This window comes from Perna viridis, chromosome 2, assembly GCF_037379345.1.
Source record: "Perna viridis isolate PV_CMFRI_1.1 ecotype Kerala chromosome 2, ASM3737934v1, whole genome shotgun sequence".
Taxonomy (NCBI): domain Eukaryota; kingdom Metazoa; phylum Mollusca; class Bivalvia; order Mytilida; family Mytilidae; genus Perna; species Perna viridis.
Window position 1 is genome coordinate 41,216,016 of NC_142446.1, and position 18,288 is coordinate 41,234,303.

The following is an 18,288-nucleotide window of genomic DNA, read 5'->3' on the forward strand; positions in this document are numbered from 1 at the left end:
AATGTCCAAACTTTAGGTTTCACAGTGTAAGTATTTTGTGAATTAGCATTTTCTTTTGTACTAACTAGCATGCTAGTTTTATTTTGTGATTCGTACGCTTGTTTTGGCGTGCCATCAGCATGCTGCAGCCTTTATTACGTGTACGCAGGTTTTGGCGTGCCATCAGTCTGCAACATGTATATACAGCCTGAAATAATGTGATTCCGGACACACGATTTGACCACAGATCGCCTACAGCTGAATTAAGGTTATCCTGTGCTTACAATTTTAGTGTGACGCCCACTGTGACTTGAGGTTACCAGTTAAATCCATTGAATGAGCAAATTTTGTATAAACATTCTGTTTTAAAGATTTTTACAGTTTACTATCCATGACCATATAGTGTATATCTAACTCATGAACGCAAGTCCCAGTGGTGACGACATGCGCACACTTTCACCTATTAAAAGATAGCAATCATCTGGATTTATGACAAAGTTTAATTATTCGGAAATTCAAGTTTAAACATATTTTATTTGTCGAATAACGTACAAAAGGGATTAGACACAAGTACATCTTTCTTATGATGTCTTTTCCCGTCAAAGAATATACAATATTCTTATGAGCATGCGCATACAGAAATATATTTTTTGAAAATAAATCATATAAAACAGATGAAGACAGGGAGAAAAAAGCTTTAAAAAGTTAAATATGGAAGAGAAAAGATAAACAAAATAAGACGTGTACGTTTGTGTCATGGTGTGCCTGTTCAACGGAAGTAATAGAAACTTAAGCAACAAGGAATCTCTTTGAGTTTTTTATGTATTGAAAAACAGACTTCCATGATATATGTAATAGGTTTTGTTCGTTGGATAGTTCCTCATGTCCGTGGAAAAAATACTTCAATATTAATTGGCAAATTTCCCGGTAACCACGCAAGATTATTCATTCATTTCTGTATTAAGAGACTGTATAAATGACATTCGGAAAATAGTGGTATTGAGTTTCTACTTTGAATCCACATCTGCCAGTCATTTGGTAGTCGGGTCCGAATAAAGAAAACCGAGACTATGATTGAAATAAGATTTAGCAAATAAATCCCCACATATACATCCACTTGTTGGTAAAGTTACTTATAAACCTAATTATCCCGTTTTAATAACAATATTGTCGATAGAACTATTTTCCGCGGAGTGTAATATAACAAATTAATTCAAAAATTTCTCTCAGCTCGGGCGTCTGATCTGAAAGGACGAAAATGATACTGTAAATGTATGCTATTTTTCTTCTTTTGTCATTCTGGTGGAAGTTGAAATTCAGAAGACAAGTAAGATAACTCCATTTAAAATAATAAATTCCTGGAGAATTTTTTTTTCAATTCAGATTGAAAATCGGATTGACATAGTAGTCACAAGACAAGGGACGAGGTAATCGTAATCATTATCGTAATCGTCTGTAATCGATTAATAGACACAAATATATTTTCACAAGTAATCACGTGTAATCAATGAATTTGAAAAGTGGTGTAAAACTGATTACTTTTTGATTACTTTGTGATTACATTCCCCCCAAAATTATATTAAGAGTTGACAATTAAGGAGTATTTTCACTGTTTACATTATTTACATGTATCAAACTTGACATTTTAATTGAATTAAGCAACTGAAAATTGAGATTGACTATTATTTTACTTTATTTAATAGAGTACCATTCCAATTAGATTTCATTTCCCTTTTGTTTTGTTTCATGCTACATGCTTACAAAAGCAAATAGGCATGTACAATAGAAAATGATTTTTCAATAAGTTTTTGTAATACTTTATTTGAAAACCTCCATGCATCATAAGGCCATAAAACATTGTGAAACAATTAGTGAATATACATCATTTTGTCTTGATTTTAAATTCTTTTTGTTATGACTTGATTCAATGTTTATGAAGAAATCAAGTTGAAATTTGGAATTCTATACTAAAAACTATAATCATAATCATTTTTATTCTATTTTAGAGAAACAACATTTTCCCAATAAAACCAAAAAGTTATATATTTGTAAAAATCATAATTTAATTAAAAGATTCTCCCATAGAGAAGTCATCAACTGTTATCCATAAGTCCTCGAAACGACCCTTTACAAGAATCAAAGTAGTTACTGGTTCCTCTATATTCCAGAAAGATCGTTCCAATAATGAACACCCAACTTGTAATTAATTACATTTGTGATTCGGCACTTTCTGTTTGATTGTAAAGTTCTAGAATTATACAGATTTATATCCAACGTACTTTACTCGTCAAATCTTGAAGATAGATTTTTAAAAATCTATGCCGACATGATAAGGCGCAACTGTTGTTTGACTACTCAGATATATCGTTCCCTATAAAGATAGGATCAAAAGCTCTGGTGGACTTAAAAATACTTACTAGGTACATGGAGCTAAGTTTTGCTCTGCACACAAATAGATACAGTTCCTTAGAGATAAGTAACTCAGCAGTAAAAAAGGTGTGGATTAATCTACGCCTACATGCTTACAAATATGAATATACAGTGATCATATTCAAAGTAAGGGTACATTCTATGATAAAAGTATATTTCTTTCATTTTTTCCAATATGCTCCCATGTACATTTTAAGTTTATAAGGTCATTATAGCAATATGCTCATTGATAGACACAATAATTTCAAAATTATAAAATGTGTGACTTACACTGTCTGGTTAAACTAACATGTTCATATTTTGTTGGTATGGGTCGCTCAACATGTATAAAGCAGATACTACTGTAACACTCATTTTGAAGGTACCATCCTAAATCTAGCTTTTATTGTTTTAGGAGTCTACAATATATATAATAAATCTCTTGTACTTGACATAAACGAAATGTACTATTTTTTGTGGAAGCACCTGCATACTCGCTTTCGTCTAAATACGTACGTGCCTAAAAAAAACTTTTTGAATATACATGGGTAGCAAGAGTTGTCTAACTTTGATCGTGTTTCAACCGAGAACTTTTTGGTATAACTTAAGTAAAATTAATTACACCAGACTTTGAAATCCGATTGGTTGAAAACCAACGTATTTTATATATATTTTTTAAGATTTCGGTCATTTTCACTACTGCCGGGGTATATGCATAAAAAATATGCCCTATTTTCCCTTAGCCGTGGTGTTTACCAAAACCTTCGCAAGAATTAACACATTAAATTGATTTTCGGTGTAATTAAACAATGAGGGATATTCGCAAAATGTAGTATTGTACCAGTCTCGAGTATAAAACTTCCCTCGTCTGATACCCCGCCCTGTCATAATATATCTGTTCAATATAAAATAATATTAAATGACGCCATTTAAAGATGGTATATTCCCAGGTACTATTGTTTTGTCTTTGTTCTTTGCTCGTAATGAATTTAAAATCCTAAACCTCTAATTCAAATATTAATTAAATCCCTGAGACACTGGTTACATACATGAATATACACATGTCACCAATATGGTAAGTTCCGTTTTTATTTAAGCAAAAATGAACAGTCCACGAATCAATGAATGTATGTACATGTACCTTAACGCAAATTTAATCCAAAGGCGCACCAAAGCCTTTGTAAAGTCTGTTTAATAATCATCTTCACCTGCTTGTAGAAATTCAGCACAAAAATACGACTATACGATTAATGCGTTGAATATTGAATTTTCATTTATATTCATTACCATATAGTAAATTTATATTCCGATTCCATTTCACTCAATCCAAACATTCCAGAGCTGACCGGTTTTACAGAGTTTGTGTTACAGTGCTTATCTTTTACATACAGAAGCCCATTAGTGCCAAGTGTTGTTATATTTTTAAGTCGTTTTAACAAGATACTAAATCGTTAGATCAAGTTAGCTAAGTCGTTATAACGAGTTGTTCTATTATTTAGCCGTTATAACGAAAATCTAAGTCGTTATAACAAGATAATAAGTCGTCGTTTTAACGAAATACTTTATACGACTTAGACATAAAACAAACACCTTGTACTAATGGGGTTCCGTACTTACAGGGACTTGCCGATCTATAATAATTTCTACATTTACATTTCGTCTTAATAAAGTAGCTCGTTGATAAGTCCAGAAAAAAGACCAAGGATACTTGCCATAACAGTGCATAAGGTTAATCTGCTTTGAGTTTTTATTTCATTTTCAATTCATACTTAGTTTTTGGGTGTTTTTCTTAAGATTTTCATATGATTTGATGGTACATTTTTATTCAGGCTGGGATTGACCAACTTACAGATGAACAGATAACGGGTAAGGTTCTATGGGTTAAACGAATGAATTTCCTTAGTTTCATACAAATGTATGTATTCTTTTCATTTAAGTAGAAGTCTTGTGCATGAACGACTGAGAAACATAGCCAAAATTAAGTATCAGCTTTTTTTGTTAGGGTTATAATCTTTTATCGTTCTGTTCTTTCTGTCTCGAGTTTATAACCATGTGATTCTTATTTCGAAGGAATGAAATTAATGCACATCTTTGATTTTTTTTATAATGAAACTGGTATGTTATTTTTAAGTATGAGCATAGCCCTATAATGATCAATAGCAGAGACCTAAAGTATAGGATAAACTTTGTTGAAGTAAGATGCTGATATATAGTAATGCTACTACGGGGCGCACAATGGGACTCTTGTGGTTTTGTACTCAAAATTCAATTGTGTACAGACAAAAGTGAATTTTGTTCAACAAAAATGAAATCAGATTTAAGTGAACAAAATTTGTAACATACTACAAATTTTTCAATATGTGTCACAAAATTCAGTTTTGTGAGACAAAAGTTTATTTTGTGATTTTGTGTCAAAAAATTCAATTTTGTGCAACAAAATTGAATTTTGCCACAAAAGCCAATTTTGTATGCAAATAAGTTTACAGAATCCTTTGGATATGCAAATGAATTCAAAATGTGCAATATCGAATTGAATTTTGTCTCACAGAACTGAATTTTGTGTCACAGAATTGACTTTTGTGACACAAAATTGAATTTAGTCTCTCAAAATATACTTTTGTCTCAAAAAATTGATTTTTGTGACATAAAATTGATTTTGATTACAAAAAGACCAAGTCCCATTCGGCTCCCCGTAGCTACTTGTGAGTTTACCTTTTCTCTTGTTTCTAGAATTCAAAGAGGCTTTTAGCCTATTTGACAGAGATGGAAACGGGACCATAACTGGAAAGGAACTCGGTGTCGCTATGAGATCTCTCGGAATGAATCCATCCGAGGTGGAGTTGTCAGACATGATAAATGAAATTGACGCCGATGGTAATATCAGATGTTTAATCTTTCAACTTTAATCGGTTGAACAATATTAGTTACTCATTGTTTAATTCCATGAAGTATAAGAAAGAGTAATCAAGGGAACCAAGGTTATAGCGGTAATCAAAAGAATGTAATCCAGAGACAAAGACCCGACATAGAACCTATAGATTGTATAACAATGATATCTATGTTTTACGAAGGTAAAGGATTTGTAAATGTTTGTCATAGAAGCACATTTTGTATAGCTTGCACTATTTCTGGAATCTATATTGCATGTAGAAACATGATACAACTACTTATTTTACAATAATAATAACATTCTAGTAATTTATTCAAATAAACCATAGCAATACATCACCAAATTGTAAATGTATTTTTAGAATGTTAAAATGTATACGAAAAGAAATTGTTTCCAGTAAAGTAGAGCCACTTGTTATACCCCAGCTTTGGATCGTGTCCGTCCGTCCACAGCTTCTTTGACGAGTTTTACTGTAACTACTTATCACTGTCACTTTATAGGTCTACAGAAATATGTTATATCATACCGTGTCGTGGGATTGACCTTCAACATAAGTGATATCACCTTCCTGTTTGACGACTTTTAACATGTGGAGCGGGAGGGGTATCCTTTAGTTAGCTTTGCTAACAGTTTTTTCTAGTTTTTAGGTAATGGGCAGGTTGATTTCCCTGAATTTCTTACGTTAATGGCTAAAAAGATGAAAGACGGGGATGCTGAAGAGGAGATAAAAGAAGCATTCCGACTTTTTGACAAAGATGGTAATGGGTTTATCAGTGCTGCCGAATTACGCCACGTGATGACATGTATCGGCGAGAAGTTGACGGATGAGGAGGTTGATGATATGCTCAATGAAGCTGACCTAGACGGGGATGGTATGGTTAACTATCAAGGTAAAAGAAAATTGAATGTCGTTATCCTGGTCATATGAAAACAACAGTAAAAACAGTAAATCACTGAACAAAGTGTACATGTACATAAACAAGCGAGCAGATTAGTATTGTACCGCTTCTGTCAAAATATGATGATCAGCAATTCAAAGACAATATTCCCCTCTCTACGTCCTCTCACACTCGAGAATTGTCCTCTCACAATCGGGATTTATTTCCGTCTCCGCGTCCTCTCGCACCCGATATTTGTTCCTGTTTCTTCATGCTCTCACACTCGGGATTTATTCCTATATCTACGGCCTCTCACACTTGGGTGTTTTTTTGTATATACGCGTCCTTTCACACTCGAGATTCGAGCCTATATCTACATATATGTCCTCTCACACGGGGGACTTACTTCAGTCTCTATGTCCTCTCACACTCGGGGCTTGTTCTTGTCTCCACGTCCTCTCACACTCAATACTTGTTTCTGTTTCTTTGTTCTCTTGCACCTGATATTTGTTCCTTCTTCTTCATTCTCCCATACCGGGTTTTGTCCAGTCGCTCAGTCCTAGTACAATCTTGAGTTGTTCCTTTCTTGGCGTTAACTCACAATCTAAATGTATTACAGTGTATTCATCCCTTCACACTGGGGTCGGGATATTTTATTTTTTTTCGACCTCTCACACGAAGGATGCATTCCATACCTCCTCTAACACTCGGGATTGGCTCCAGTCTCTTCTTCATCTTTCGTCCCCTCACTCTCTGAAATGTTATACTTTTTTACAGCTTTGTTAGTTTTTTTGAGCATATACGGATTTACGTATAAGATGCTAACATTTAATTAGACAGCAATTTGTGTCACACACACCTTAGTACTATGTATAATTTAATACTATGTAAAATTTAATGCATGTCGCTCTTTTTCAGAATTTGTTGCTCTGATGTTGAAATAAATCAAGTTTCTACTCTCACGGAACTTCCTCGAAAACCACACCATATCACATTCGCTAAATGATCAAAAGTAAAAATTGATGTCAAACATGATAAATTTCCTGTTAAATGTATCATAAAAGTGTTTTTATTTTTATATACTTGTAAACAAATAAATCAATAGCTATATATTTTGTTATGATTGATTAAGGCTTGCTTTTTTATGTGTTTTATTTGGTTGACATTTTTCTTCTTTTGGTGATGATTTCTGTATCATTAAGATGAGTAACTGTCTACGTCCCCGAGTTTTGTTTGGTCCAGAAGCGCTGTTTTAATTTAAAACAAATACTGAGATAAGTTTTTTTGCATGATACTGCCTCATTGTTAGCATTATAGCGTGCTCGGTTCGAGTGGAGAGAGCCTCGCAAACGAATCCGTTTTTCTCCGTCAAGGTGATTGGGAGATAACTCATGTCTGATTATCTCAGAGTCAGAATAATGTGTCTAACTGGGTGTCATGCGTGCAAAATAAAGATCTGACTCAGCGTGTCGGACCAGCACAAAGCAGTGCCTGTTGGATTGACAAACGTTCTTGTCCTAAAATATCTGCCACATAGGATGTAAAATAGCTAAAAATCAATCAAACAAGTTTTTGATGTACCGGCATAGCATCTCCGTTTTAATTTAGTAAAGTAGTCAAAGAGAATATATAGAAACTGTATGCATAGTTTCACTTTTAAAGGACGATGAAGGTTATAATGCTACACAAAATAAGATTAACTGCACCAACATAAATTAAAAAAAAAAACGTTATATACATGAAATGTCAAGCGAGTCATTAATTTTTAATACATGTAGGCGCTTGGCAATCCCGTGAAATAGCATCAAAAACCATACTCTATGAACACATCTAGGCAGAGCTTTGTTGAAAACAAGATTTCTTTTGAATTATAATAGAGTGAAGCTCTTGACTCACAATATACAGTAAGGAGAATCAAAAATGAAAAAAAAAGAAAGAGAAATGAGGGACAATACAACTATAGTTTAAGGGTTAACGCAAGTAGAACCCAAATTAAGCTTTACAACTGATATTTTTCTGTGATGTTACTTTTTAAACCTCTGGTTGAACCTTAAATTTGACAATAAATCGCCATGGTATACTGTGACTTATGATTTAATAACACTGTATTCGAGTATGCTATTATAAAAGTGTAATGTCCATTACAATGTTTATATTAGATTGTTTCAAAAGTAGGTTGTGTTTTACTGGTCAATGATTCAATTTTTCTTTGCTTTAGGACATTTCATAACTACCCATGTGGTATTTGTAACAACTTAATTTTATGGTTGCTATTATATTTGTATATTGAAGTGATCAAGAGGTTTTCTGGTGTTACATACATGTACCACACTATACTAGGTTACAAACTATAATGGTTTTCTGTTGTTTTATTCATATTTGGTTGTAACTGGTTACCATAGCTACTGTCACCATCTAAAAAGTCTCAAGTATAGATCTGTGTATGAACCATGTGGATCATTTGCAAGCGTGATCTTTCAAATCGGTGGATATTTTCATGGTTAAGTAGAGCGCTGATACAGCATAATAAAATTTTCTCTTTTTTTTTTTAATAATTTGAAAGTTTGAGTAAAATGTATACGCTGTCATATTTATAGCCCTCTGAGAAGGATTTGGGGGGGGGGGAATACAAAGTGTATATTATTTAACCATTGTCTGTTCACCAGCTCACATTTCTTTCTCTGCAAATACATGGCTCAATCACTCGATAAATTGACATAAACTTAATATGAATTCAACTGCGGACTTGTGGAACAACAACATGAAACTTTCAGCCGACTTGGTTTTATTTTAACCATACATTAAAGTTGGGTGCAGGTTTGGATATCATTAGTGAGCACTGACACATAGTAATCTTATAAAAAGTTTCGCAAAATATGTTTGTCTGATTCTTGAAAACACATAATAAGTGAGATACATGTACATGTAATTATCAGTTACACGTATACAGCTTTCCATAAAACCGCACTTTCGAAATAACTGTAAATAACCGTTGTTTCAAACTGACACGAATTCGAAATACACGTATTTGTATCTTAGTATTAAAGAATTCGGATGTATGTAAATATTCATGTATATTGGAAATGAAGTGTAAACCGTTATAAGCTATTTTCAGCTTGAAAAAGATGAGCTTAAAAGAAGATGAGATTTCATTGCCATTGTCAACTGATCACTATTACTATTCATGATCAACTGGTCAAGCTGTGGGCAGTTACAATGACTTTAGCCTGATATTTCTCTAACAGTATTGGATACTCGACTGATTAATGATTGAATTCAGGAGTTCTGTAAAAAGCGTTGTTTCTAGGATGATGCCTTTACTTATATACACACTTGAACGTCAATAGTTTGATCTAACAGTAGGTTACTAGGGTCTGCCTCACTCTAATATCTAAACCAACATTAATGTACACTCACTTAAAAGTATAAATATTGAACATATAATAAACCTAAAACCTCAATTATGGCACTTCGTGTACAATTCCTTTGTATGCAGTTTATCTTTAAGGCTTCCTTAAATGTTGACCTCTTAATTTAAAGGGCAAATTACCGAATTCCGGTATTCGTACTTCTGGAGATAGTCTTGGTTCAGTAGATATTTATATTTGCAATTGTACCTATGATTTTTAATTGATATACGTTTGTAGAATTGTGTTTAAATATCCTTTGTAACAGAAATATCTATATTTCAATAGGTGCCGTAGTTTTAGGGCTGATTTCATGTAAACAGACTTCGAGATTCTTTATACTGACATGGTAAGTGAAATTTTAATACATCTTCTTTTCTCGGAAAATGGGACGCATGTGTCACGCTCGTTTGTTATAATTTTTTCGTTCAACGCAATAAGCTACATGTATCTATCTGAAAATTTTAGAACTTAAATTGTTAAGTTTAAAAACAGTGTTGGCGACCTTCATTATCCAGGTATTATTTTTAATACTTAAAAAAAAAAAGATTTTCATCGTCTGTAAACACCAGTGTTTCCCGTAAGTAAAAAAATAATGGTAACTTGACACTAATGACTAAAAGTCAATCGTTTAACCAAAACGGATATTGGTTTCAAAATGCTTAAGCAACCATATTCTATATTAAAAAAAACCCACCAATTTAATATGAACATTCCCGTTTTTCTTATATTTACTTTTGTTCGGCCCTAACAAAACACAGTAATGGTAATTGGTCAGTGACCCCTCTTATGGCAATTGGCAGACATACCCCTTTTTCGAATCCAACACCAGGACCATGGTCACCAAAGTACCTGTTATCGTCATTCCAACGAATTAGAGTCTTCCCTTGGTTTTATACCTTAATACATGTACTTAATTTGAGCTAAAAACTTACGACTAGGATCGTGCCATAGCTTCAGTGGTACATCAGATCATCCCAACAGATAACGTTCCTTTTTCCCATTCAAAGGTTCTTAGATTATTTTCATACAAAGGGAAATAACTCACACGTCAGACATACGGGTTTATTGGTTTTTTTAAGAAAGGCTTACCAGTAAGCTTAATTATCTTTGAAATTAAAACAACAAATTAATCTTGTCAATAAATTCGGAATTTTTGGGTATATTTTATTTCAGTAATTTATAGACAATTAATCACTGAATTAACGTAACTACCCCCCCCAAAAAAAAAAAACAAAAACAAAAAAAAACAACAACAAAAAAACAAAATAAAACAACAACAAAAAAAACAACAAAATAAAAACAAAACAAAACAAAACAAAACAAAAACAAAACAAAACAAAACAAAACAAAACAAAACAAAACAAATACAAAAACAAAACAAAACAAAACAAAACAAAAACAAAAACAAAAAAAACTAGAGTAAAAGAAAGAAGTTCATGACGCCTATTATGCAATTCCTGTGTTATTCCAAAGAGATGAAGTATCAACATATTTACACTTTGGTGTTACATTTTTGGATTGTCTTCAAATAGATTTTGAAAAGGGATGTCAAATATCAAAAGACGTCTTTCTGCACAAAGTAAGTTCGGTGCATCTGCTTATCAAATCACCTATTACATTTATACCCGGATTTTAAAATGTCTGGTCTCGTTAGGGCAGTTTACAAAATTTTACATATTACTTGAATTAATTAAAGTACATTTGTATTCTGAAATTTTATCAGTAATGTATATGTTGTTCAACTTGACTTTTTACGGCATAAGAACATATTAAATTAAAACAAACATCCCCTGCCACCCTTGTTTTTTTTTCGATTTCGTTATCGTGTGCCTTTTTTTCATTCGAGTCTTTACTTGCTGATCATTATTACATGACCGATCATGACATCAGTTCCTTAGCAATGATGTAATACCAAAGGCAAACAATTAAACGGATGTCTGATATAGTAAATATTAAGTATATTGATGTTTGATGAAATACGAACATCTAATTGAAAAAAAATATTTTAAATTGCCTTTGGTTAAACAAGTTAGGCGTGAAAGTACATGACAGTTAAAAAATAGCAGTTCAAACTGATACTTAGATGAATTTAAATACCTCAGTAGGAGTTTACTGTATTGTTCAGATCAACATGGGTTTTAGTTTTTTGCTGTAATTTTACACTGTTTTCATAATTGAAAAGAAAATAGTAAATGACTATCAAGCAGACGATGATCTTATGCATATTAAGTGGCAACACAATATTTCATCATATATGGTCGTAGATTGGTAAGTTCCAAATAAGCACATATATGTCGCATTCAGTTTCGCATAAAATTTAATGTATACATGTAATTACATCAAAATTACATACATCTAACTGTGAAGTCTTATTTCATGCCACAAATTCAGTAATGGATCCGAATATTCACCCTTTGATCTCACAGCCTACAATATATTGATATCAAATGGACTGTACTTTTGGAATTTAAGTGCAGACCACCAGATTTAAAATAATTCTTGTTTATTTTTATTTCATATATAATAGTTGACGAGCATAATACATGAGGGCACGATGCATTAATTTACTCCGATATTTAGAATGTTTTTTTTTAATTCAAATAATGTGCATTTTTTCCAGTTTTGTATGTCATTATTTTGACATTTAATAATCCGTATGTAAGAGTAATCGAGGGAACCAAGGTTATAGCGGTAATCAAAAGAATGTAATCCAGGGACAAAGACCAGACATGGAAAACAGGCATTCACAACAAAGAACATTAAGTACATCATTTAAATCTCTGACAAGCGTTGATAGTCGTATTGATCGACATCACATTATTATATAGTTTTTTTTTTTAAATGCGACGTTTTTACATAAAAAGTTCAAACTTAGGACCCTGGGAAACCAGCCCCCTTTTGACCCGCCTATATCCTCTTATATTGCAGGATTTGCAAGATCATACTTGATAAATGAACAATGACAGGATAAAATATAAGCAGTGCTCTTACTAAAACTAAAAAAGCAATTGAATGAACCCCCTCTTAACACGGTACGTGAACAATGAGTATTGGTATGGCAAATTCACACACACACACACACACACACAAAGAAAAACATTCATGGAACCAACATTCATGGAACCAACATTCATGGAACCTCTTGTGAAGTCTGAGATTCATCCAATAGTATGTTCTATGATTTGTTTAATTTACCATAGCCCTGTTTTTTAGGCTGCCGCTAGTGAATTATCTGAAGACCAAAAAGCAGGTAAGACAACATTTTAATTTAAAGCTGATATCATACAGTTCTGTATTCGAAAGAAAAAGACTTCTTCAAAAGTAAAAGACTTATTCAAAAGTTTTTTAAGCAATATCAAAATGAAAACTGAGAAAACGAATTCGGCAAATAAAACAAAACAGCAAAATTTATTGAAGTGCGCTGGTACTTTGGAAACTGACAAAAGAATTAATAAGTTATAGTCAAAATCAGAAATATTCTATTACATTTTATTCATATAATCAAATATTAAAGACATTCAATTCTATATAAAATAAACACAAAGCAAGGCACAACTGAAAATATAAATCTTAGTAGATGAACGTCGAGTAATTATTTACATGTTGTACTATTGGGGTACCAATTACCGTGGTTTTCGTGGATAGATCAAACCACGAAATTTGATTCCCAACGAATAGTAGATTTCCATTGATGGGTTTACTCATAACTTCGAAACCACGAATTCAAGAATCCACGAACTTGTGTTTCTTCACCGATCCACAAAAATTGGCATCCACGAATTAAAGTACATTCACCATATACAATTACTAATCAAATGCAGACACTGATATCACAGATATAAAGTGTTCGTCTGTGTATCTACATATATCATATCAATTTTTTTAGATTAAAATATTATCTTTTTGTATATGCATTACAAGTGTTTGTTTAAACCCTATATAGTCTACCATATATCGCATACCCTATATCACACCTCTAGACCTGTATCGCATACCCTATATCACAGTCTCTAGACCTATACCGCATACTCTATATCACACCTCTAGACCTTATATCGTACCCCTTCATAGATAATACTTGAAGTTTTGTTAAATATATGATATAATGAATATGACATGTTAAAATCTGTTTCACATGTGCTGTATCAAACCGATACTCAAAAAGCACCCAAGTGCCACCGACCCGCGGGGTGATATAATGTTATGCGATTTAGGGTAGACAATTTATATTGACATGTAAATAAATATTCATTAGTGTAAACACAATTTTATCTTCAGAATTTAAAGAGGCATTTGATCTCTTTGATAAAGACGGTGATGGAACAATTTCAGTGACGGAGCTCGGAACTGTGATGCGGTCATTAGGCATGAACCCAACAACTGCTGAACTGGAAGAAATGATACATGACGTCGACACGGACGGTACATGTAAAAATTTGTAAAGCGATAAAAACTTACAAGTAAAACAATATTACAACACAAAAGGCAATTATCAAATTGAGTATAAAATATCAGTGTTGAAAGCAGCGTAAAAAGAAACATTATGGTAACATCAAGATATAAGTCTATATATATATACATCAATTGTTAATGTCTCATTGATTAATAACAATTATTTAAATGACAATTTCGTCGATTTCTACCAAAAACACATATAAAATACATAATGGAGAATGACGTCCTTATAATCGTTCACTCCTTGGGACGTTCACGTTTTCCCATTTTAGCGTTCGTATATCGTTTATCGTGCGTTTACACATCGTTTTGGGTTCGTTTAAACGCACGATAAACGCATGATAGAAGCGTAACTTCGTTTAAACGCACGATAAACGCATGATAGAAGCGTAACTTCGTTTAAACGCACGATAAGAGCGTTCGTTAATTTTTGTACTTTGATTATTTCCTTGATTTAGCTGTTATTTATATATTTTTTGCTATTATTAATTTATATAATTTCATTAATTTTATTTTCTATATTTTTTGTCTTCATTATATGTCAATATTATTATTTTTCGTCGTTCGTCTATCGTGCGTTGAAACGATAGGAGCGTTCGTTTATACGCATGATAGAAGCGTTCGTTTATTGTTCGTTTGGTGAGCGTTTAGCGTGCGTTTGGGTATTGTGCGTGCGGGAAACCTAAACGTCTCAAGGAGTGAATCGATACGAATTAAACATTACCAACGAAGGTCTGGTTTATTATATTTACCTATATGTTTATTCATACACAGCATGTAATTTTATAGGTTACCATAATCGGTGATAATTCCCATCAACTTGGTTATACATTGTATCATGCATTGTTAACCAAGTTTGAAAGTGGTCCGTACATTGATTTCAGATTATAGGATCTTTGTAAAAAAAGTTTAGGGACCGACGGACGAATAATTCAAAATAATGACAATAGCTCACTCTATGTTTAATGTCGGCCGAGCACACATGTAAAGTTTTTTTTTTAAAGTGCTACTAACTGAGACATTGATATTTTCACTGTCGGACTATCGACCCGTCGGACTATCGAATTGTTGGACCATCGAACCGTCGGACGTTAGTATCGAGCTGACTCCCTATCTGCGTAATATTATGCTATGTACGAAAAGTTTTCTCTCCTTTATGAGAGCTGTATTATTAAAACTCATATCAATGATGATATTCGATTTTATCAAAAAATACATGAAGTCGGTTTTTGAGTCGCTAATATTGTTAGCGACTTCTTTCACTCGTAATTTCTGTACTTTACTTTCGCATAATTATATATTACTACTCTACATTAAGCTGCTGATCAGTGCCGTGGTTACCGTCATAGCTTCATGCGAGATCAAAATGTAGCTCTTAAATATCATACACATGTGTTCTACGTGTGTTTTTTGCTTGTTTGAGAATTTGAGAGAAACATTTGGAACGAAAACATTACTCGTACTTTCTGGTAACCAGTTGTTTCAATTGAAAAACATTCGGGTCATCATGGTTAGGAAAGAGTAATCATATCAAGGGAGCCAAGATTCTAGCGGAAGTCCCACGATTTCACAGTATTCGTGCCATTTCGGATGTTGAAAGCAAACCAAAATCAGTGGCATAGAATAGAAGATTAGCGACTTTGAAGACTTCATTCTTTGATTTATTATTTTAAATGAAAACTTCAATATCATAGTAGCCCATGCTGGTCCGAGTGTCAGAAGAATAAACCCACTGCAGCGCTAAACTTTTCGTAAAAGGCGACTTAATAGTGCGCAGAACCCTGGCCGGGGGGTAGTGTGCTCTGTCCACAGAGCATCTGGATTGTGTGCCCCAGGTGGTGGAATGAGGTACCCCTGGCATGCTACATGTACATGCTGGGGTTATCAGGCCATAATACGGAAAACCAGATCGCAAACCATAGTGGTGCAACGTGTTGAGAAAGACGCCACATTCTTCGCACGTTAAAGAACCCTTCTGTGGTATTCTATCAAAGAAGGAACCACTGGGATCCGCCACAGGAGGATAAAAAGTCCGATCCTACCCACTTCTCCCCATTTCTAGTGTCAATCAAAATTTGTCGATCCAATTATCCTTGTGCTCCATCCCATTTTTCATTTCATCATTTCATGTTCATTTTATCATCCATTTCATGTTCTTCGCCCGGATATAGCTGAAATATTGCTGCTCGGTCGTTAAACCCCAACACTCAATCAATCAATCAATATCATAGTAACTTCTTCTGATTAAAACAATTTGTAAATTGTCATTTTCATCAGGAAATGGATGCATAGAATTTCCCGAGTTCTTGATCATGATGGCAAAGCGTCTTCAAGACGTTGACGAGGAAGAGGAACTACGAGAGGCTTTTAAAGTTTTTGACAAAGACGGAAGCGGAAGCATCAGCAAGGCTGAACTAAAACTTGTCATGGAAAACCTAGGCGAAAAATTATCACCGGAAGAAATAGATGAAATGATGCATGAAGCGGATAAAGATGGCAATGGGGAAATAGATTACGCAGGTATTATATGCATATTAAATTAAACGGGAAATGTGTTTATAAAGACAGTCAGTGCTCAGTCTCTGTCATTTGTTAAATTGGTCGATTAGTTTTATAGTAATATTGCGTAAGGTTTCATATATTAACTAAATCATTGGTCCTATGCTAGCCATACTGGACCAAGGCGTAATCTCACGTAATCATTCCGTTTTGTCCTATTTTAAAGTGATTTTCAGTGCACTAGCAAAGAGTGTCCAGCACTGCATATCACGCGATATTTCTTATATGTAATTCACGATTTGGCATGCTCTCATGCGTTTTCGCTGACGATCGCAATTACTTAAGAATGTCTCTTCTTAACCTCTCTTTTAAGGAGGTAGATCTACGGTAAGGCACATAACTCTTGAAATCAGTGATATGTTTCAAATTGTATTATATTCAATTTCACTAAAGCCTATCAAGCTTTCATTAGAAACAAAATTAAATCAGCCAAAGTTACTTTGGTGCTTACATGAGATTGATGTAAAATGCTGAATACAAACCTTGCAATGATTTCTAAGAGTTGTGTCTCTTACCCTAGGTCTACCTCCTTAAATACCGTACAATAAGTCAAGTACGAGTAATTCATTTACATCAAAAGACAATTCTCATTTTCGAAAATAAAATGAACAGTATGTAAATTATCTATTTTAGAATTCGTTGAGATGATGATGGCTAAATGAGAGGGGAGGAAATAAAAGGATGCCTTTGTTCATTAAATTACGTTGACTTAAGAGATGAGAAAACACTGGTTTTAAAAGTCAACCTATTTTCATGTACTTTCATTTTAATCACCCATGAGCAAATATTTGTGCCATCTGCTTTACAATGGACAAATTAATCACTGTTTTTTGTTAGTTTGAGTTCGGATCCGATTTGTAAATATGAAAGTTTATAATTAGAAAGCGCGTACCACTTAGTAAATAATGTAAGTATACAATGTAATTTATTTATTTTCTGAATTAAACTCTAAGAGTATTGTCATCAAATAAATTCATTGAAAAACCTTTTCGGTGTTTCTCCTCTATTCATGTGTATAAGATTATTTAAAAATAACTTGAAGGATGTAGACTTTAAATGATCTCCACAGAAATGTTTATATTTTGACAATGAAATATATCTTTGTGTGTGAAAATCAGTAATTCTTTTGCAATTTTATTTAGAGATTGTTCTTATTAACGGTCCTCAGATCGACCTATGCTGAACAGAACAACTTCGAACTGATATTGTGGCAATACTTATGTAAATATAGTAAGTTTCCGTGATTTTTTTAGCTTCGCTATCGCTACCACTAGGTGACTCTTTCTTCATGCATACGAGGTATCTGTTCAAAAAGTAGATTTCGTATTCCGATTTACGGTCCAAATAAACGCCAAACACTGGAATTTAGGACTCATAATAATGAAGTTGCGCCTCTTGTTTAAGAAGATTGTGTAGAAGCTTTGTATTTTGTTTTTTTTTCTAAAAAAAATAATCGCTATTCTGGATCCAATGGAAAAAAACTGCACTCCTCGTCAACCCGATTTTACAAGGACTTTACCGGAGACCTCTTTAAAAGCAGTACAGTATTTTGTGAGTTCTTGAAATCTCACTTTTCGCTGCACAGATATAGAAAAAAAATACGACCCAAGATTTTGAGCCCTTTTAGACTGCGACTTAAAAAATAATAACTAAATTGTTACCTTTTATATGCATATTTCGAAAAAACAATTTTTCTTTTTTGACCATT

At 33.3% G+C, this 18,288-nt stretch overlaps 2 protein-coding genes across 2 annotated transcripts; both read left to right on the forward strand.

Annotated features, from left to right (window-relative positions):
* Positions 1 to 3,411: 3,411 nt before the first annotated feature.
* On the forward strand, positions 3,412 to 7,266 carry LOC148625089 (neo-calmodulin-like). The gene is made up of 5 exons (XM_088568367.1): positions 3,412 to 3,463; positions 4,218 to 4,254; positions 5,119 to 5,262; positions 5,926 to 6,168; positions 7,075 to 7,266. The coding sequence occupies exons 1-5, from the start codon at positions 3,461 to 3,463 to the stop codon at positions 7,098 to 7,100; spliced, it is 453 nt and encodes a 150-aa protein (XP_088424493.1). The 5' UTR covers positions 3,412 to 3,460; the 3' UTR covers positions 7,101 to 7,266.
* A 2,490-nt stretch (positions 7,267 to 9,756) lies between these two features.
* On the forward strand, positions 9,757 to 17,567 carry LOC148625090 (uncharacterized). The gene is made up of 5 exons (XM_088568370.1): positions 9,757 to 9,912; positions 12,780 to 12,816; positions 13,845 to 13,988; positions 16,299 to 16,541; positions 17,214 to 17,567. The coding sequence occupies exons 1-5, from the start codon at positions 9,910 to 9,912 to the stop codon at positions 17,240 to 17,242; spliced, it is 456 nt and encodes a 151-aa protein (XP_088424496.1). The 5' UTR covers positions 9,757 to 9,909; the 3' UTR covers positions 17,243 to 17,567.
* Positions 17,568 to 18,288: the final 721 nt, after the last annotated feature.